General features: G+C 44.0%; 1 protein-coding gene across 1 annotated transcript in view; it reads left to right on the forward strand.

Moving 5' to 3' along the window:
* Positions 1–22,305, forward strand: part of PECR (peroxisomal trans-2-enoyl-CoA reductase) — a 29,310-nt gene that overhangs the window by 746 nt on the left and 6,259 nt on the right. Inside the window, exons 2-4 of the mRNA XM_008167758.4 lie at positions 4,826–4,959; positions 19,536–19,701; positions 20,843–20,924. Coding sequence (XP_008165980.1) covers positions 4,826–4,959; positions 19,536–19,701; positions 20,843–20,924 — 382 coding nt within the window. The remainder of the gene's footprint in view (positions 1–4,825; positions 4,960–19,535; positions 19,702–20,842; positions 20,925–22,305) is intronic.

Genomic DNA, 22,305 nt, shown 5'->3' on the forward strand with positions numbered 1-22,305 from the left:
TGCAACTTGAGACCATTACTCCTTGTTCTGTCATCTGCCACCACTGAGAACAGCCGAGCTCCATCCTCTTTGGAACCCCCTTCAGGTAGTTGAAGACTGCTATCAAATCCCCCCTCATTCTTCTCTTCTGGAGACTAAACAATCCCAGTTCCCTCAGCCTCTCCTCATAAGTCATGTGCTCCAGACCCCTAATCATTTTTGTTGCCCTCTGACTCTTTCCAATTTTTCCACATCCTTCTTGTAGTGTGAGGCCCAAAACTGGACACAGTATTCTAGATGAGGCCTCACCAATGTCGAATAAAGGGGAACGATCACGTTCCTCGATCTGCTGGCAATGCCCCTACTTATACAGCCCAAAATGCCGTTAGCCTTCTTGGCAACAAGAGCACACTGTTGACTCATATCCAGCTTCTCGTCCACTGTGACCCCTAGGTCCTTTTCTGCAGAACTGCTACCTAGTCATTCGGTCCCTAGTCTGTAGCAGTGCATGGGATTCTTCCGTCCTAAGTGCAGGACTCTGCATTTGTCCTTGTTGAACCTCATCAGGTTTTTTTTGGCCCAATCCTTTAATTTGTCTAGGTCCCTCTGTATCTGATCCCTACCCTCTAGTGTATCTACTACGCCTCCTAGTTTAGTGTCATCTGCAAACTTGCTTAGAGTGCAGTCCACACCATCCTCCAGATCATTAATAAAGATATTAAACAAAACCGGCCCCAGGACCGACCCTTGGGGCACTCTGCTTGAAACCAGCTGCCAACTAGACATGGAGCCATTGATCACTACCCATTGAGCCCGACGATCTAGCCAGCTTTCTATCCACCTTACAGTCCATTCATCCAGCCCATACTTCTTTAACTTGCTGACAAGAATACTGTGGGAGACCGTATCAAAAGCTTTGCTAAAGTCAAGGAATAACACATCCACTGCTTTCCCCTCATCCACAGAGCCAGTTATCTCATCATAGAAGGCAATTAGGTTAGTCAGGCACGACTTTCCCTTGGTGAATCCATGCTGACTGTTCCTGATCACTTTCCTCTCCTCTAAGCGTTTCATAATTGATTCCTTGAGGACCTGCTCCATGATTTTTCCAGGGACTGAGGTGAGGCTGACTGGCCTGTAGTTCCCCGGATCCTCAACTTGTCATTTAGGTTTCTATTGCACAGATTGGAGGGGAGACTGGTGCAGTTTTTGTTACCAGATAACAAACTCCCACTTTGTAACTGGTACAAGCATGTCTTTATTCATCCACTTAAACTGGTTTACAACTGGCTTAAGTCAGTTTAGCTTAATTTGGTAATTTACTTGATTTAAAAACAGGGTGGATAAAAATCAATGATTTTTTTTAAATAGATTTTTTTTATTTAAATCAGATTTTTTTGATAAAAAGGCTTTTTCCTCAAAAAGCAATCTACAGATAGTTTTAATCAAGATACATTATAGGTCAAAGATATCTCATCATGGAATAGGGATTATAAATTCTAATTCCATAGTATGAGACAATATATTCATGTAATGTTTGAGAAAAGTTTTGTAAATGAATTCCAATAGTTCATGGATTAGGGACCCAATCTTATGGGGTTCCAGGGGCTTCTGTATAGATAATTTAGGTTAATCTTTCTATCTACCCAATGGGACTCAGTGCTCAGTCTAGAAGATACCATCACAGATGCTTAATTTTGCAGTTCTCAAACTGTGGATTTGTTTCTCCAGAGATAACATGCTTGTTAACAGCAAAAATGTTTTTAAATAAATTTAATATATAGGGGTGAGAAATAACAGACCTCAACCCTATTGTCCTTCTGCAAATTTGTGTACACAGAGTCAATCCCTTACCTCTCTCTAAAAGTGCAAAGTTTCAAAAAGTTCAGTGAATAGAAGATTAGTGGGGACGGAATAGATCTGGACAAGGGGAAGAAATCTGTAGATAAATGTGAGAAGGGAGGGATAGGCAGTAGACACAAAAGTGAAACTGTTTGAGCAGCATATTCCAGAATGCACTTCTATGTAGAAATCTATGATTAAGTCAAGTCTTCCTGAATAGTGATTTAAATCAAATCCACCCTGTTTAAAAATCAGTATAGTTGCACCAGTACAAATTTGGCAGCTAGATGATGCCTCAGTCTCTGAGCTTCCTATGTCTGCTGCAACGGCCTTTAAATCTTGTGTGCCTTAGAATTGACACCTCACCTGTAAACCTGGAGAAAAGGCATGCCTTATGTAAATGGTCATGCCAAAGTGTCTTGGTATTACAATATGCATTTTGTTGGCACAGGTGGGTCATGGACTTCATTTTTTTAATCACTGGTCCAGCACCCCTATTTGGAAGATTGTTTTTGTCCCTGATCTGTTTGTAGTTGTCCATTGTCAAGCCCCTTTGCAACACATTTCCACAGTATTTCAACAGCTGATATTTTGCAATGCCTGTTGTTAAGAGATCTAGGGCCTAGTCCTGAAATGCTTACTACTGGGCATAGTACCTATTATGAGTATATTCACTGATTTCAGTGGGTACAGTCTTGGTAGTTAGCACAATTCCTGATAGTAAATAATTTGTAGGATTGGACCTTTTAATGCTTTGCATCAGCTGAAATCTTGGGATAGTAACTTTTCCAGTGTTATTCATTTCTAATCCATGTAGTTGGCAAGATATGTGCTCTTAATCAGGATATGTGCCCAAGGCCTGCAGTGGTGCTGCTTTGGCATAGGTCCAGGCTAGAATCTACTGCGTCTTATATCCTCATAACCCTTGATTTTTCTTTTGTAAATCATAAGCAGAAACTAGCTGGTTATTCCTATTCACTACTTTGAATGTATTACAGTTTTCATCAAATATAAGTGCCATATTTTATTTAGATTTACTGTATTACAGAAAATTAGTATTTTTTGTTAGGTCTTGTTCATTGGCTCATCTTTTGTACTTCTTTGCTGAATTAGCGTCACCTGTTAATTGGTGATCAGAAGTGCCACTTCTGGTATGACAAGACTTTGAACTCTACTGCTCTAAGCTGTGCTAAAAGCTCATGAATAACTTGACTCTTTTGGTCAGGTTATTATGAACATGACCGGTGTTCTTATGCTAAGAGGTAGGAGACTTGTGTCTGAGCAGGACTTTTAAGTCTGCTAGCATAAGACAATAGCGCCGGGTGACTAAAATGCTCATTTCTAGGGGTATGCTGCTGGCATACTTCCCTCAGTGTTGATGTCAGGAAATAATGAAAGTCAAATTCATTCCTGGTGTAACTCTTCAGAAATCAGTGGAGTTGCACCAGGAATGAATTAGACTGGTTTGTGCACTTCATAGAGTGAAACCTTCAATGATGATTTAAAGTAGTCCTGAACACTCTAGCAGTCTATGTGAATTATAGGCCTTGGCTACACTTGCGAGTTACAGCGCAATAAAGCTGCCCAGAGCGCTGTACCTCACTCCCCGTCCACCCTGGCAAGGCACGTACAGCGCTGTGTCTCTGCGGTTACAGCGGTGCTGGTACTCCACCTCCCCGAGAGGAATAACGTTTGCTGCGCCTTGGCTACAACTACCGGCTGTCAGTGTGAACGAGGAGTTAACTTACTGCACTGTGATAATCCCCTTCCCAAGTGGCCACTCTTCTCATTGTTGTGATCGGCTGCAGGAATGTGGAAGTGCCCTTTCAAAGCTCCATTTCAGAGAGAAAAAGCAAACATTTTGCTGTTTGCTTTGAGTGAGTGAGTGAGAAGCAGATGGAGCAGTGGGGTCTGAACTTACAAGACAGCATGCTGACACACTTTCAGCACCCCAAAAACCCACTCTCTCTCCCCCGACATACACACAACACACTCCACCACCACCAGCCCCATTTGAAAAGCAATGTTGCAGCCACTTGCACGCTGGGATAGCTGCCCATAATGCACTGCTCCCAATGCAGCTGCAAATGTGGCCACGCCACTGTGTGTCAGCTGTAAGTGTGGACAGATTGCAGGTCTTTCCCTACTCCACTCTACGAAGGTGGGTTTAACTCACAGCGCTGTACATCTGCAAGTGTAGCCATACCCTAATTTGCTTGCAGCAGTCTAGATCCTAGTGAACAGTGTCCACACATAGCAAAATAATATTACAGTTGGCACTAACTGAGCTCCCCCACATTGAGCTTTGAAAGCCAAGGGTTAAATGGTCCATGAAGCCTGAGCTCCCGTCTCTTCCCACTCCCTCCAGCCCAGGGTGTTAAGGATGCTGGAGCAGCATATGGGAAGCTTGCACTACTGCTGGCCATAATGTACCTTTACCTAGTAAAGAAGTTTGGTCTCCAGGGCCATAACGCAGCAACTCTTCTGAGCATTAGATTCACATACTACTGTCTGAGCTCCAGTAAATTGGCTCTTGTGGGTGTTTGGTACAAGGAGTTTAAATACCTTTGAACATTTTTTATTAACAATTCTGAGGTTGTTAATTCATCGATCGGGCAGCCCTGGGCACAGACAACAAAGTAATAACTGGGGGTGCTGTGCTGATTCAACAATTTACAGGCCATCCTAATAACATCAGTAGTTGGGGAGCAGAGGGAAGCAAATTGCAGCCAAATTTTCAATCACTTTCCCTCTAGTGCTTTGTGACCCTGCAAATAAGCCTGGCTCTGATTGTAGAGCCTTCTTACCTCCAGAACTTAAATGAGGGAAAGAGATGGGAACCCACAGAGACCAGAAAATTACACTGACTAATGATCTCTAACTTCTAGGCAGCTATTAATGAGCTGTCAGTCTTACAAGAAATCTCTGACCTTACTAAATGTCTAATACAACTATCCTATTTGAACAGCTTCTGACTAAAGGGTTTTTGGTTTTGTTTTGACAGGTTGCAATGTAGTTATTGCCTCTCGTAAACTTGACAGATTACAAGCTGCTGCAAAAGAGTTGGTTGCTAAAATCTCTTCCTCAAATCCAGTCAAAGTGACCCCCATACAGTGCAACATCCGCAGAGAAGAGGAGGTAATCCAGATGAATTACTCTTGTGTTTAAAATGTTAAAGATGTGTTGAGGCTATTAAAGTTGTCTCAATCCTCAAAGGCTCTTCTTTGATCTTACTCAGAAGAATGAATGCCATAGATCATGTAAATGCATTGTAGCATTTTTTGATTTACTGTTACAAAAATTTAGATGCAGGGGAAGAGAAGATAAAGGACTGAAATTAACCATTTCCTGGAGGTTGCCTGTCACTGCAGGAAATGATTATACTGGATACACCCACCTGATCCTTAATGGGTTGGTTCTACTTAGTGCTCCAGAGATGTGTGTGTGTGTGTATATGAGGAACATCAAACCCGCAATGACCCCTGCAAATATGCCCTGGTAAAAATTTCTTTGACACCTCAGATTTGATGGTTATTTTAACAGTCTCTGTGACTAAGAATCACTGTACTTCAGCATCTAGCCCCACTTATACCCATTGCAGTTTCTTATGGTCAGCTGCTCTCTTCTTGACTCATGAGACGGCAGGGCCTGCCAACATCTGATGGGACAGAGAAGTCAAACATTGACTACTCCCCTCAGGTCAGGGTAAAATCAGGCATTTTGTGGTTGGGTAAGTCTTTGTTCAATAGCTAATGTCGACTCTTTACCTGCCAAACCGCAGGAGCTAAACAGCAGTATTTGGTTCTTTCAGAAGTCTTGTAAAGGGCCATCCTGGTGCGGGGGGGACATGGGATCAAAATGGTTGAGCCATGGAGCTAGTGTACTCCTCCCTCGACTGGGGATTGGAATACCTCTTGTTGCTCTTCAGCAATCTGTCTGGACAGCACCCCGATGCTGCCCCTAGGTAGGCCAAAGGAATTTAATCTTTCTTCATTGGCTGAAGGAAAATCACTGTGATATGGGCTTGGAATATGTACTGTGCAGCTGTGTGAGAGGAGTGTCACCTCCTTTAGGCCACTCTTTAAGCTTGTAATTTGAATGCTCTTCTATGTGACCCAAAATTTGCTGAAAATCCTAAATGCTTCTCATGGCTGCAGGTCTTCATGCTTGTAGATCAGGGGCCTCAGACTGAAAGTGACTGACACAGGCTTGATTAACTGTTAACTAAGTGGCTGAATCCTGGATTGCCAATTTCTTTTGAATTAAGAAGTGATTGAAGACTTTGGATGATGTCATAAAGCCTGCTTGAGAGCAGAGGAGTGGAGGGACAGGTAATCTGTTTCTCTTGTAAGGATTCTGATCTTAATATCCAATTAAAATTGGAGAAAGCTTTAGTAATTTAGAACTGAAGATGAACTGTGTTCCAGTCACTAGATCTCTCTGAAGTCTGGCAGGTGAATGAATGCCTGCTTGTTGTTACACTTATAAATAAACATTAAAAAAATGTAATGATTGAGTCTGACCTTTATTCTAACACAATCTTGAATGACTTCATGAAAACACCTAAACTTCCTGATCTGTGATGGTGATCCTTGACTCATCTGGTGAATTTTCTTAACCACTCAAAGCCTCAAAACACAAGAAAATGTAAAAGTATATACCTACCCTTCAATAGCTATTGTGATAGACCCAGACCAGTTGGGAACAGCAGAGTAGCAGAAGGGAGATATACTGGCCACTGGATAAGTAGTTTTCTGTTCCCTGAATGACCAGAGCAGGGGCTGCTCCAGGCTAATAGACCACCTGACTCCAATTAACCTGCTAAGAGTCAGGTGAGGCAGTTAAGCACCTGACTCTAATTAAGGCCCCTCTGATGCTATAAAAGGGCTCACTCCAGTCAAGCCAGGGGAGAGGAAGTGTGTAAGAGGAACTGGGAGCAAGAGGTGTGCAAGAAGCTGAGAGTGAGTAGGCGTACTGCTGGAGGACTGAGGAGTACAAGTGTTATCAGACATCAGGAGGAAGGTCCGGTGGTGAGGACAAAGAAGGTGTTGGGAGGAGGCTATGGGGAAGTAGCCCAGGGAGTTGTAGGTGTCGTGCAACTGTACCAGGAGGCACTCTAAACAGCTGCAGTCCACAGGGCCCTGGGCTGGAACCCGAGTAGAGGGTGGGCCTGGGTTCCCCCCATACCTCCCAACTCCTGATCAAACACAGGGGGAATTGAGCTGGACTATAGCTTCTATCAGAGGGAAAGGTCTCTGGACTGTTTCCTGACCCACAGGATGAATCTGTGAAGTGAGCAAATCTGCCAATAAGTGCAGGACCCACCAAGGTAGAGGAGGAACTTTGTCACACTATGTACATTCTAAACCCATCTGGTCAATTTTACTACTATAAAACAATCAGCGTAAAAGAATAGAATAAAACCGCTAATAATGCCATAGGAGATTTATAACAATGTACCTGGTGCCTTTCAACTGGAAGAGGTGGGCCCTAAGGGGCTGTCCAGAGTGTTTCAATTCACTTACCAGTGAATTTCAGCTCCGTATCTACCAGCATAAGCAATGCTACGTAATGGGTTAGGACAGATGGCAAAAGTCAACTTAAGCAGTTGAAGCTACAAGGGCAAAGTAAATGGGGGGAATAGAAATACCAGAGTCAAATAGTATCAGAGGGGTAGTCGTGTTAGTCTGGATCTGTAAAAAGCAACAAAGAGTCCTGTGTCACCTTATAGACTAACACGTATTGGAGCATACGCTTTTGTGGGTGAATACCCACTTCGTCAGACGCATGTAATGGAAATTACCAGAGGCAGGTATAAATATGCAGGCAAGAATCAGTCCAGAGATAACGAGGTTAGTTCAATCAGGGAGGGTGAGGCCCTCTTCTAGCAGTTGAGGTGTGAACACCAAGGGAGGAGAAACTGCTTTTGTAGTTGGCTAGCCATTCACAGTCTTTGTTTAATCCTGAGCTGGTGGTGTCAAATTTGCAAATGAACTGAGGGAATAGCTCAATGGTTTGAAGTTCAGCAGTTTCTCTTTGAAGTCTGGTCCTGAAGTTTTTTTTCTGTAGGATAGCTACCTTTAAAGCTGCTATTGTGTGCTCGGGGAGGTTGAAGTGTTCTCCTACACTTTTGTATATTGCCATTCCTAATATCTGACTTGTGTCCAGTTATCCTTTTACATAGGGATTGTCCAGTTTGACCGATGTACATAGCAGAGGGGCATTGCTGGCACATGATGGCGTATATTACATTGGTGGATGTGCAGGTGAATGAACCAGTGATGTTGTGGCTGATCTAGTTAGGTCCTGTGATGGTGTTGCTGGTGTAAACATGTGGGCAGAGGTGGCATTGAGGTTTGTTGCATGGATTGGTTTCTGAGTTAGTTACTATGGTGCGGTGTGTGGTTGCTGGTGAGAATATGCTTAAGGTTGGTGGGTTGTCTGTGGGCAAGGACTGGTCTGCCTCCCAAGGCCTGTGAAAGCAAGGGATTGTTGTCCAGGATGGGTTGTAGATCACTGATGATGCATTGGAGAGGTTTTAGCTGAGGACTGTAGGTGATGACACCATCAGCTCAGGATTAAACCAAGACTGTGAATGGATAGCCAACTACAAAAGCAGTTTCTCCTCCCTTGGTGGTCACACCTCAACTGCTAGAAGAGGGCCTCACCCTCCCTGATTGAACTAACCTCGTTATCTCTGGACTGATTCTTGCCTGCATATTTATACCTGCCTCTGGTAATTTCCATTACATGCGTCTGACGAAGTGGGTATTCATCCACGAAAGCTTATGCTCCAATACGTCTGTTAGTCTATAAGGTGCCACAGGCTCTTTGTCGCTTTTTACAGCGTCAAATGGGCACTGAGACAATAAGTAGAGCACCCTTCCCTTGCAAAGTGTGCATTGGTATCTTAAGATTCTTCCTAGGGATGGTCACTAACCTTTTGCATCCATCTGAAAGATTTGTTAATGAAAGCTGCTGGATGCTTACTGAAAATAGGACACTTATTTAGGTGCCTAAATGTGAATTTAGGAACCTAACGTTAGGCACCTAATCTTTAAAATCACTTTTGAAGAAACCAATAGCACTGTTATAGTTATTTTCCCCATTTTAAAGATTGATGTACGGAGAAGTGACTTATCCAAGATGCCACAGTGAATCCATCGAGGTAGGAAAAGAATGCCAGAGACCCTACTTGCAGCTATATTCAGTAACCATTAGATATTGATAGTTTTATTTTTTATTTTTTGTGGTCCTCTAGCCTGACCTCTGGCATAACATGGGCCATGGAATTACTGGGTAAAATTCTTGCATCAAGTTCAATAACTTCTGGTTGAATTAGAACCTCTCTCATAAAGGCATCAGTCTTGTTCAAAATACTTAGTTCTAATGATTAACAACCTTCACTGTTAAAAATTTGTGCTATATTTCTAGTATGAATGTCTAGCTGCAACTTCCAGACGTTAGCATACAAAGTTATAATGAGCCATATTAAAGAACCCTCTATTAGATATCTCCTCCCCACATAGATCCTCGCAGACTGGGATCAAATCACTCTCTGAACTCTTTTTGATGAGCTCTTCTCTGGACCTTCTCTAACTTCTCAGCATCCTCCTTGACTTATGGACAGCAGAACTAGATGTAATTCCCTCCCTAACATATAGTCTGATTTCAAATAAATTTTGATATCCATGAGAAGTCCTGAATAAGAAAATTAAACTTTCATCCTATGTTCCTTAGGTACAGCCTGTAATTCTTAACTAACTTCATGGGTTGCATTCATGGGTTCCCATTTAAGTTGTGTGTATTTAACATTCTCTACCTCTGGACTTTCCAAGGATTACTACATTATCACCATTTAGTTCTTTCCTAAAATCAAACCGATATTTGAGCAACCTATTGCTCCAGTTTCTAAATCATACTTGTGTGAGTGGAGGTTACCAGGGTACTTCCTTAGGCCAACAGTGACTGTAAATACTGTCTACAGTGCATTTGGCTACCTTGCAGGGAGTGCGGTGAAAGTGTTTTTTGGGGTGCTCACCGGCAGTCTCTCTGTCTAAGCTCTAAAAGAAGTCCTGTCTGCCCTTGAATTGAAGGATGGTGGCTGAGATGTGGCGCTGTCAGAGGAGGGATCCAGTGCAGATATGGAGGATTCTTGGGAAGAGGTTGTGGCCCTGTGGACTAGTCTTGAGTAGAGGTGAGACTGGGATAAAAGACTCATGACAGTAGTTTTAAGTATCATTTTGTAGTACAGTATAAAAACACAAGACCTGTGTCTTTTTTGGCTGCAATCTCATCATCTTTGTGATATCTCAAATTAAACACTTGGAAAAGTAAATACAAATACAATATTTAAAAATACAAAACAAAAAGCCAGACAAATCAGGTACAGGAGCAAGGTGTGACCCAGTGTGCCTGGGGTAACCCTTACTGAAAATGCCAAAGTCCGGGCAGGCTCCAAAAAGGAGAGCCGATTCTTCTAGAACTGGTGGATAACACTGAAGTTAGACTCATTAATCAGTCACAAACTGTGCTCCTGATCCCCTATACTGGTTATCAAGAAACTAAAAAAGAAATCACACAGCCCCCTTTATTGCATTCCAGTAAAGTATTGCATTCTGGCTTCCAGTCAGCACATAGTCCAGTACAGTGAGAAGTTATTTAAAAAACTCTGCTCACTATACAAAACGTTTTGCTGGCCCCAAAGGGCCAGCCACATTGTCAGGTCAATATTGGGTTGGATCTTACCCAAAATACCACGTTGCCAGCCAATCCTTTAGTGTCTAAACCTAAAGGTTTATTATAAAGAAAAATGAAAGAGCAAGAAGAGAGTTGTTAAATGATAAAGCACTCAACTACATACAGAGATTTAAAGTCCATGTATCAGGTTCTTAGCACTATTGGTGAGTTTGCTGGCTTGAAAGTCCCTCTGGAACACATCCACAGCTTGGATGGGTCATTCAATCCTTTGTTCAGAGCTTTTTCAGTTTGTAGAAAAGTTACTCCAGAGGTAAGAAGCAGGAATGAAGACAAAATGGAGATGCTGCTGCTGCCTTTTGTATTCTTTTGCCATGAGGCTTGTACTTCCTGTATCCCAAACGCAAGCTTCACAGCACATGGAAAAGCCTTAGACTTCCTTGACCATAGGCATGCTGACTCATCAGGTGTAGTCTCTGGCTTTTTTTCAATAGGTTTATTGTACAGTTGATGACCCTTGATGGGCCATCGAACAGGTAGGCCGTGCTGATGCCGATCTGGTGGTGTCACCTAGAAACACAGCACAAGTTTGGAAATACAGATATACCATACATAGCTATAACTCCTAATATGAAGGTAATACACACATAAACAGGATCATCCTACATGGCAAGTTATAACATTTTTGCAGACACCTCACACAGTATATCTGGTCAGATTCCTTGCAATTTCATAATATTGGTATCAATATCATAAAGTTTCCTACATATTCTACACAGTGTCACACAAGGCATCTCTTCTTTTCTGGAGCCTTCATGGCTCCAAAGACCAGTAAGAATTTTATCTCCGTTATAACTCCAGAGAAACTGAAGCAGAGATTCTTGAGTAGAGGAGCGCTAAGGAGGATGAAACTGCTTTCAGAATCACCAAAAGATCTCTTATTCTGCTGTTCTAAATCTCCTAATAGAACATCTAGTGTGAAGATGACCTAGTGTTCGCGCTTACTTGTCTGCCTAGTTTGAAACTGCATCACACAAAGCTTTTGAGGTTGCATCTCTCCACACGTAGCGCTTGCATTTGGGCTCTCAGGGCTCTCTTCAGCCTAAAAAGTGCTGAAGAAGCTATATTGAGTGCTGCAGGAGGAGATTTATGCTAGACATCAGGGGAATAACTTAATGAATGCAAGTTTTGATGTTTCTTTTAATCTTTATCCTCAGGGACCTTCTTGCTTTCTAGCTAAGATGTCTTTTCACCAAGTATGCAAAAAATAATCCTGCTTGCTGATGAAGGGCTTTCATAAATAGTGCCTCACCTGTCAGGTTCCTTTAATTAAAAAGACAATGCTGCTGCCTTATTGTCTTGTTTCTAGTTGTTTTACATACAGTATTTTGTAAAGTGTAGCAAGTCTGTTTTGTTAAGGCTGTTGGGAAAAGGAATTCTGGAACATGGCTGTGTAAAGACCTGGGTTTCCCTATTCTATTTTCATGGGTGAAGGGATGTTTCATCTGGAACAGCAAATTTGGGTCTCTAATGCCTCTCTTTGGAATAGAGCATATGTGGTGACCAGTATGGGCTCACTGAGGTCATGAGGCAGTAGTGATCTTAGTGATTTGGATTGAATACTAGTCAGTATTCCACACTTGCTGTTACAGATGCGAGGGGGAGGGAGAGTGCATTCGGCTTCTGCTGGCCAAGATCCAAACTAAGTGACTGTGTATCCCTTGTGTCAGGCCAAACCCCTTTCCCCAAGTTCCAAGGAACCTATCACTATTTAGCTCTTGTACCCCACTCTGTAGGGATGGAGGAGCCCCCACAATTCTTCTTTCTGGCTGCTGAGAGGGGAATAGGCTTTTCCCTGTCTGCTTGATGTTTGGAGGAAGAGTCCTCCTCCCCACATTTCCTGTGTAGCTGTGGAAAAGGGGAGGAGTTGAGACAACTCCTCTGCCACCTGCACAATCAGGGTACAGGTGCCAGGACCATTTTGGTGGCTTCTTTCTCCTCTTCCTTCATGGGAGAGGGATGGCCTTCTCCGCTGCCTCTACATGGGTGAAGGAGAGGGTCCTAGTACCTGCAATGCGACCAGGTCTTTCTTCCAAGCGTAGCTAAACTGGGATTCTTGGTGGGCTTGAGATCAGCCCAGTGCTCTTAGCATTCTCAGGACTGCGTCAGTGTCCCCGACGTCAGGATTGCAAAAACTTCCGTGGATGAGGAGACTGGGGAATGAGACGCTGATTGGATACCGAACAGACCAGGCCCCTTGGGAAGGAAAAGTTGTGTGCTGTCACTGCAGTAACGCTGAGCACTGTAGCTCATTTGAGCATTCAGGAATGGCTTCCTTTTCCAAGAGACCTAAAATCCTCAAGCTTTACTGTAACTCTCTCCACTGACAGTTAAATGTAGCCCACATTGGTTATAAATACTCCATATCGATCATGCATGGAGTCTGTAGTGGAAGAATGGGGTTTGACAAATAGTGAGTAAGGGATTTCCATTGTGTTTAAAAAGCAGCTGATAACACATAATGAACTTGCCTCATCTCAGGTGAAAGGGCCTCCCGTTGTCTTGATCCACAAATGCCACAATTGCTAGCCTTTGATTCTCTGAACTGTCCGGACGAATGGAAAAAGGCAAATATAGTACCCATCTTTTAAAAAAAAGGGAAGAAGGCAAATCCAGGGAAATACAAGACTGGTCAGCCTCACCTCAGTCCCTGGAAAAATCATGGAGCAGGTCCTCAAGGAATCCGTTTTGAAGCACTTGGAGGAGAGGAAGGTGATTGATTAGGAACAGTCAACATGGATTCACCAAGGGCGAGTCATGCCTGACCAACCTGATTGCCTTCTATGATGAGATAACCGGCTCTGTGGTTATGGGGAAAGCCACAGTATTCTTGCCAGCAAGTTAAAAAAATATGGGTTGGATGAATGGACTATAAGGTGGATAGAAAGCTGGCTAGATCATCGGGCTCAACGGGTAGTGATCAACGGCTCGAAGCCTAGTTGGCAGCTGGTATCAAGCGGAGTGCCCCAGGGGTCGGTCCTGGGGCCGGTTTTGTTCAACATCTTCATTAATGATCTGGAGGATGGGATGGATTGCACCCTCAGCAAGTTCGCAGATGACACTAAGATTCGGGGAGAGGTAGGTACGCTGGAGGGTAGGGATAGGGTCCAGGGTGACCTAGACAAATTGGAGGATTGGGCCAAAAAAAAGAAATCTGATGAGGTCAAACAAGGACAAGTGCAGGGTCCTGCACTTAGGATGGAACAATCCCATGCACTGCTATAGGCTGGGGACTGACTGGCTACGCGGCAGTTCTGCAGAAAAGGACCTGGAGATTAGGGTGGATGAGAAGCTGGATATGGGTCAACAGTGTGCCCTTGTTGCCAAGAAGGCTAATGTCCTATTGGGCTGCATTAGTAGGAGCATTGCCAGCAGATTGAGGGAAGTGATTATTGCCCTCTGGAGTATTGTGTCCAGTTTTGGGCCTCCTACTACAGAAAGGATGTGCACAAATTGGAGAGAGTCCAGTGGAGGGCAACGCAAATGATTAGGGGGCTGGGGCACATGACTTATGAGGAGAGGCTGAGGGAACTGGGCTTGTTTAGTCTGCAGAAGAGAAGAGTGAGGGGGGGGATTTGATAGCAGTCTTCAACTACCTGAGGGGGAGTCCCAAAAAGGATGGAGCTCGGCTGTTCTTAGTGGTGGCAGATGACAGAACAAGGAGTAATGGTCTCAAGTTGCAGTGGGGGAGGTCTAGGTTGGATATTAGGGAAACACTATTTCACTAGGAGGGTGGTGAAGCACTGGAATGAGTTACCTAGGGAGGTGGTGAAATCTCCATCCTTAGAGGTTTTTAAGGCCTGTCTTGACAAAGCCCTGGCTGGATGATTTAGTTGGGGTTGGTCCTGTTTTGAGCAGGGGATTGGACTAGATGACCTCCAGAGGTCTCCTTCAACCCTAATTTCTGTGATTCTATCAATTACTCACTGAGTTTCTTAATATGTCTCAAGTTCACTAATGTTCGTATCTCCACACATGCCCCTCCCTTTTGAAGTAGGTCAGTTTATTATCCCAATTTCACAGACGAGGAAACTATATGCCACAATGTGATGTGGTTAGTCCAAGGTCACAAAGTGATTCAGTGTCCGAGCAGAGACTGGAACCCTGGTCTTCTAGTTCTTCTGTTTGATCCCTTGGGTCAGTGGTCCCCAAACTGTGGGGCATGCCCCACAAGGGAGGCATGGAGGAACATTCGGGAGGGCGCTCGGTGGGGCCGGGGAGGGAGCACCACACTTCCAGACCTGCTTTGTCTGCAGACCAGCTTCTTCCCCCAACCCCGTTCAGTTCCACCTCCAGGCCCAGCTCCGCTCTCACTCCCTCTCTGCCCCCAGACCAGCTCAGCTGCCAGCCACTGCTCCACTCGGCCCTCTGCTCCAGCCTGGCTCTGCCCTCATTCCCTCTCCATCCGCAGCCCCAGTTTCTCCCCTAGCTTGGCTTTGGAGGGATTGGGGAGGGGAGGGTGGACAGATTCTATCACTGATAAGGGGGGCGGGTGACTGAAAAAGTTTGAGCACCACTGCCTTAGGTGATTGAATAATCCAATGTATACCTCTACTTTTGCTTCTAGAGAGGAAGTTTCCTTTAGCTGGACACTGAAAATCTATACAGGGAGAATTTCAAATTCAGGATCAATACAGGACTCTCTCGTGAGCTGTAACTGGTTCTGCTGATAAATCTCTCTCTCTCACTGCACTGGCTGTGGTTACTGTAACCAGAAGAAACCCTGCAGTGATATCAAAATGTGCTTTCATCTAGTGAATTATTTAGAGGACAGCTGTAGTGTGAAAGTATGGAAGCTTCTGAGCTGGACTGGAGACAGAGAGAGCAAAGGCTGGCACGCAGAAAACAGGACTATTTTATTTATATTTTTTTATTTTGCTGACAAAATGGTGAGGCAGTAGACACTAGAACGATCTGTTTTGGTTAAAATCCCCAAAAGGTCTGTGTTGGAGAGTAAATAGCTTATTTAAAAATGTTCGGTTCTCCCCTTCTGTTTTATTACTTTCTTCCTCCACGAAAGACCTTGTGGTATGGATGGATATGACTTTGTCTAGAATAAGTTATTCCCACTCCTCGAAATCTGTCAGGATGGGTTGTAAGCAGGGCCCAGGGCCCTCCACTACTGCAAGATTGTGCTCTACAAGCTATTGTTTTTTTTTTCCCAAATAAAGTTTCTAGTCCCCTTCAGCTAGCTCTGAAAAACATGATCTGAGGTCTTGTCTAAACACAAAAGTTGCACTCTTTTTACTCTAAATTGATTTTTAAACTGATTTAGCTATATGGGTGCAAAATCCTGTATAGACACTTGTATCAGTTTATGACTGGAATACTTGGGTTTCGGGTTAAAGCTAAAGAACTTAAACTAAATCAGCATAAACCAGGCTTAGGTCCACAGTGTTCAAACCGCCTCTTGCACCAGTTTAACAGTATCAGTTAAAAAAATTAGACCATTAGTTAAACTGGTAAGCTCTTAGTGTAACCAGTACAAATGCTTTCTTCCTTAATATGCAGTGTTGTGTAAGCTCGAAAGCTTGTCTGTCACCAACAGAAGTTGGTCCAATAAAAGATATTACCTCACTCACCTTGTCCTTCTTCCTGAGTGACAGCCTGAAACAATAACTGAGAGAGTTCTGAAGTACCCCATTTTACTCAATGGGGTGTTTGCTTTGGTAATATAAACATGACCAAAATAACAACGGTTTCATAGTTTACCATTTTAGCAGAAATATCTAAATAAATATGTCTATCCTGCTATTCTAATCTGCCTCCTGTACTCCTCTGAGAAACAGAACTTCAACTCAAATTACATAAGGTATTTGCATAGCTCCCATCCCTTTTGTATCTTGATAACAAGCTACTGGACTGATCATATGTATTTACTTAGAAGCTTTTGATTATGTATCTAAACTGCTGCAGGATTTCCAGTGTGTCACACCAAAGTGGAACACACAGGGCATCAGTCACTAGGCATGTGGCAGGCACTTTCCTTTTTCTCCCCCTGTGTCCCAGCATTCTGCTCACAGGGTACATCAAGTTGGCTTTCAATCACTAGTAAACTTGATTTAATTCAGACTTCAGTCATTTCTTTATCTCCTTTCCTACAGCAAAGTTCATTCTCATTGGTTGTTACAGCAGTTTTCACTCACCTTTATTAAAGCAATGTTACTTGGTATCAGTCACACTGGTATTCCTGTATGTCTGTTCTAGTTAATAATGGGGGAAGGCTGCTGTTTAGTACCTGAATTGAGTCATGCCCCTCATTGTGATGTTTAGTAAGTAGTAGTTAATAAATAAATTGACTCTCAACTTTTTAATGCTCTAATAATGCAGATGTAAATATGTCATGAACGTACAGTCTTAAGTATTTATTTGGGGATATAAACTTTCAGCTGTATAATACCTGTCATCCGAAGTGTGTACAAGAGTCCCTTCATCTGCTACTGAAATGCAGCTACTTCTGAAGAGGAACATAGCCGCTGTTGCACAGTATGTGGCAACACTACACCTAGTTCAGGACAAAAGGTGAAGATGCCCATCTCAAACTGAAACTCTCCAGGGGGGATTTTAGGCAGGTAGTAAGCACCTACTTAAGTAAGGACATTAAGCTTTAGTCTTAAATTTATTTTCATTGTCATGTTATTTCACTGTTTTTATTCTGTTGAATAAAAAGCTCACCCGGTTGTATTGCTCACACTTTTCCCACCGCAGTCTCCTGGCCTGTCAGTGAAGATGAGCAGCAGTTGAAACAATCACAAATAATATGTTAACAATTCCTGTGGAGAACAGTAAGAGATGAGTTTCTTTGGGCAAAATGTTCACCTAGTACATAGTAATAGCTAAAAGTTGGTACTTACAGAGTTTTAACTTTTTTTTTTTTTTTTAATATTTTATTCAGTGTCTAGCAGCTTATCTAATCACCTGTTAGACTTTGTATTCATTTGTTTGAACTCTGTCAAGTTCAAGGTACTTTCCCTGGTCTCCTCCCTCGCCCCCATGGCCTAGTAATTGAGGTGATGCACTACCTTAGCGGCTCTGTTTGTGAGGTATAGGTCACACGCTGCCCTCTTGTTTCTGAGGCTGCTGTCTATTGCCACGCAGCATCCTTCTCCTATATTGAGCTGATGTTCTTCCCCCCCATAGGATTGCACTGATCTTGAATCTGCCTGGTCAGCAGGACATTCCCATTACCCATTCTTTTGTCTGTTGAGCAGGGGGTTGGACTAGATGACCTCTTGAGGTCCCTTCCAACTCTGATATTCTATGATTCTATGAGTCTATGAACTCTCTACATCTTCTGCTTGGCTGGGGATAAACATTCCTCAGAACCTTGTTATGACAGCTAAGGCAGAACAGGGAAAATGAGTTATAGGAAAACATTGAGCACAACAATTGATCCAAGGGTTAATTTGATGGGCAGCTGTTCAAATGGTCTCCACTTCCTTCTTTTTTAATAGAAAAATACACAAATGTTTGTCACCAACTTTGGTGTATTCGCAGTTGCCAGTATAGCGCAGAGCATTGTTGGGTCCACGATGCCCTATGACTCAGCAATGGCATATAAGGACATGTGATCCAAAACTCTGTTTGAACCAGTAACTTTCCATGCACATAGGCCGAGGGTATATATGGAAACTGTGACATCACCTCCCTGTCTCTTTCCTGCTCCACATCTCTGGACTATGATTTTTAACGAAGGGGAGCTCTGAACAATGGACTGAGGACACCCCCCCCACCCCAATCTTCTGGGTGAACCAGAGAGACTAATTGCAAGTTAGCAGATTTAGCATCACTACTACGATCCTGATACACAAACTCTGAAATCAACTGTAATGGATATGATTCATTTTAACCTTTTAACAACTCTTGTCATTTCTTTTATATATTAATAAACCTTTAGTTTTAGTTTACTAAAGGATTGGTTACCAGCATGGTTTTTGGGTGAAATCTTGAAGTATATTTTGACCTGGGGTAAGTGGCTAGCTCTCTGGAGCTGGAAGAACCTAATATATGTGATTTATGGGTTTAATAATCATTTATCACAGAAGTCTGGTTTGTCTGAGTCGTGCATGAGGGGCTAGCGTGCCTGCAGGGAGCTGTCTGTGGCTTCATGATAACTTGTATAGTATTTTGAAAGTGCTCATTTGTTACTGGTTTGGTGCAATCTTATGGAATATACCACCAGTCTGGGGTACTCGCCCTGTATTTTGGCAGTCTGACCTGAGATTGGCATTCTTAGCTGTGTCCCATACCAGGCAACGTGACACAGGAAGATCATCTGTGGTGGATGTAGTCAATATAGCCTCCTATTTCACTTGAGAAAGCTGATCGATGTATTACTGCCCTTAGCAAGCAGCATGGTCCTTTAGACAATGAAGCTACGTGTGTGTATGAAGATTACTTCCTCAGCTACTGAAGTGCAGCACTTTCTGAGGAGGTGATATAGTAGCCATTATAACCAGCAACACAATATGGCTGCTTCTAGAACAGAAAGTGAATTAAAAAATATTGTATCCATTCAGAATAGCCGTGAATTTAAGTACTGGAAGGCATCAGTAACTACCTTATGTGGAATTTGGCCAGGACCCAACCTCAGGAAAAGTGCCATAGGAATTTTAGTAACTTTGAATGCCTCATTTTTACATTTTATCAAAAAAACATAACCTCCAACTGCACAGCTTCCCCTCTATTTCAATACTGACACTTCCAGCACCTGGGTTATTCTTGGGAGATCTCCCATCCAAATACTGACAGCCCAGTCCTTCGTTAACTCAAGCTGTCAAATTGAGCTCTCACCACCTGAGTATAGTTGCAAGGTTGTTGCCTAGAAGAACTTGTGGAAGGCTGGTCAGTGCATTGGCACATTCTTTATGTAGATGGGGAGCACACGCTGCTAAAATGGGATAAATAGACTAACCCAGTGACCTCTTAGAGAGAGTGTTTTTAATTGCTTTTATTAGGTGGAAGCTTTGGTGAAATCCACACTGGATCTGCATGGCAGGATCGATTTCCTGGTGAACAACGGAGGGGGCCAGTTCCCCAGTCCTGCTGAAGCCATCAGTTCAAAGGGCTGGAATGCTGTCATTGAAACTAATCTGAGTGGGACCTTCTACTGCTGCAAGGCAGGTGAGGACTGGATGTGGCAAGAAATACCAGAAGATTCAAAAGGCTGCCTGTTGTTCCTACCACCCCCCAACCACCCCGCACACGGTTGCATCACCTTGGATGTCTGTTTCCATTAATCTCATCTTAAACTAAATATACCGTATATACTCGTTCATAAGCCAAAACGTGACGCATCAGAGAGCGGGGGTCAGCTTATAAACAGGTCTACACCAAAATTTGATGATTTTTAAACTCTGTGGAATCATTGAATTGAGTATCTTAATACATTGTTGTTTTGTTTACCTGGAGCGCGTGCAGACATGGAGCCCCTCCGCTCCCTGTGGCCACAGTTCGCTGTTCCCAGCCCATGGGAGCTGTGGGACTTCCCGCGGCCACAGGGAGCTGAGGGGCTCCATGCTTGCAGATGCTTCAGGTAAACAAAACGTCCTGACCTGCCAGCGGCTTACCCTGACGGCCAAGAGCCAAAGTTTGCCAATCCCCGAAATATAGGGCCGGCTTTTGAACGGGTCATACAGTTTTTGCTATTTTTACCTAACCATCTTGGGGGGGTTGGCTTATAAATGAATGGGCTAATGAACGAGTATATACGGCGGGGTCTATATTTTATGTCTGTTATGAAAAGAGTGGAAGGATGGTCTTGTGGCTAAAGCCAGGCCTGGGAGTCAAAAAGTCTATTTCCGGTATTGCCACAGACTTATGTGGCCTTAGGCAAGTCACTTAACCTCTCTAACGCCTGATTTCCCTGTCTGTAAAATAGAAGTAATACTTCTTTCACAGCAGGGATGTGAGGCTAAATGTAAAGTTTGCGCACTGTGATCCTTGGATAGAGAAGTGCAAGTTATGAATGCAAAGTAGTTTAGTGGGAATCCAGATCCTTGTCCTTCCACCAGAAACTCTCACAGCTCTTTGCAAACACTAATGAATTGCTCTTGACATCGCATACCTGTTGTTCCCATTTTCAAGATGTGGGGACTGTGGTTTAGGGACGCAAGGTGATTTGTGCAAAGCCTCACGGGAAGTCGGTGGCAGAGCTGGGATTAGACCCAGGAGCCTTGACTCCCACTTGTGTGCTCTAATCATTAGGAAAAATCATTTGAAAAGAGGCAGATGTTGAGTAGGTTATTTTCCTCCCCTCATACAGTGTACAATGCTTGGATGCGGGAGCACGGAGGAGCCATTGTCAACATTGTAGCTGACATGTGGAAGGGGTTTCCTGGCATGTCGTAAGATTATTTACCTTCCCTATCCTTTTTGACCTAGCAGTATTAACCACTTTCAGCTGAGCAACCCCAGCAGGGCCTCCTTTTTGAACAGGGGCTGTTCTTACAGACAATATTCATGCACTAAACATTACGGCAACAGGGGCTTGGAAGAGTGGTTATGGCTCTGCCTTGACACACTACTTCCACACGTCTTTCTGTGTGTATTTGCTGTACGTGCAGGGATCTATCATGAGTTTAGAAGCAGCTGCAGCAATAGATTGAATCTGTGTTCCACACCAGCTGGACTATATAAAACCAGGGGCTTGTCTGCACTGTGGCACAGTGTGGGTTGCACGGGCGTGAATTGCAGAGCACGCTAGGAAGGGCTGCACGCTAACTACCCTACGTGGATGCTGCTGGCACGAATTAGTAGTGTTTGAAAGAGGACTGCGTTACTGGGACTAGGTACAGTAGAACCCCATTTATCTGACGATCCATTATCCAGCTCTCCGTATTAACCGGACAGCCAGCACGTGCATCCAGAAGTGGGCCATCTCTCCTATGGCCACTAGATGGCGCTGCAGCCTCGCACTTTCCCATTTTCCAGATTATCTGACTTTGATTATCCGGTCTGGCCTCAGCCCCTATTAGATTGAATAAACAGGGTGCTGCTGTATCTGTTAGTTCACACCAACAACATCCATCTGGGGCAGTTAGCATGCAACACTTTGGTGCGCTCTGCAGTTCACACCCCCATAGTCTGCACTGCGGCACAGTTTAGATGTAGTCTATAAGTGAAGCCTCTGTTAAAGTTGTGATGTGGGTGAGAGCTGCCTGTGAGTTCTGTGTATGCAACTTCTGCACTGGTCCTACTCTGCAGAGAGTGTTGCTGTCCTCTTCTACTGTGGCTTTATTGGTTTATCTCTAGTTGTAGCATGATCTTGGGTCATGGGGGGGTTGTTGGTTGGGAAGGAGTGTGTCACGGGGGCCCTGCCCCCGTAGGCCCAGTGTGGGGTTGGTACACCCCGCCACACAATCGTCGGGACTCCGTTGGATCAGGCAGTTTCGATGAGGGGGCCTCGGGCCCTGGCCGGGCCCAGCAAACAGTCTGTGCCTCCCAAGCCTCCTGGCTGGGGCAAACAATAGCAGTTGTGGGGGCTCTAATCCTCTTGGCAGGGCATAGCAAGCAATCAGTCTGCAACCCCTGGGCGGGGCAGGGCAAAGCAAATAGTCTAGGCTCCTAAGCCTCCTGGCTGGGGCAGGCAATAACAGTCGAGGGGCTCTGACACTCTGGGCAGAGCGGGACAGAGCAAAGTCAGTCTGTAGCCCTTGAGCAGGGCTGAGCAAACAGTCAACCCCTGGCTTTAGCCCCCAGTAGCCACACCTAGTGGCAAGTGCAGAG

This window comes from Chrysemys picta, chromosome 11, assembly GCF_011386835.1.
Source record: "Chrysemys picta bellii isolate R12L10 chromosome 11, ASM1138683v2, whole genome shotgun sequence".
In the NCBI taxonomy this organism is placed as follows: Eukaryota; Metazoa; Chordata; order Testudines; family Emydidae; genus Chrysemys; species Chrysemys picta.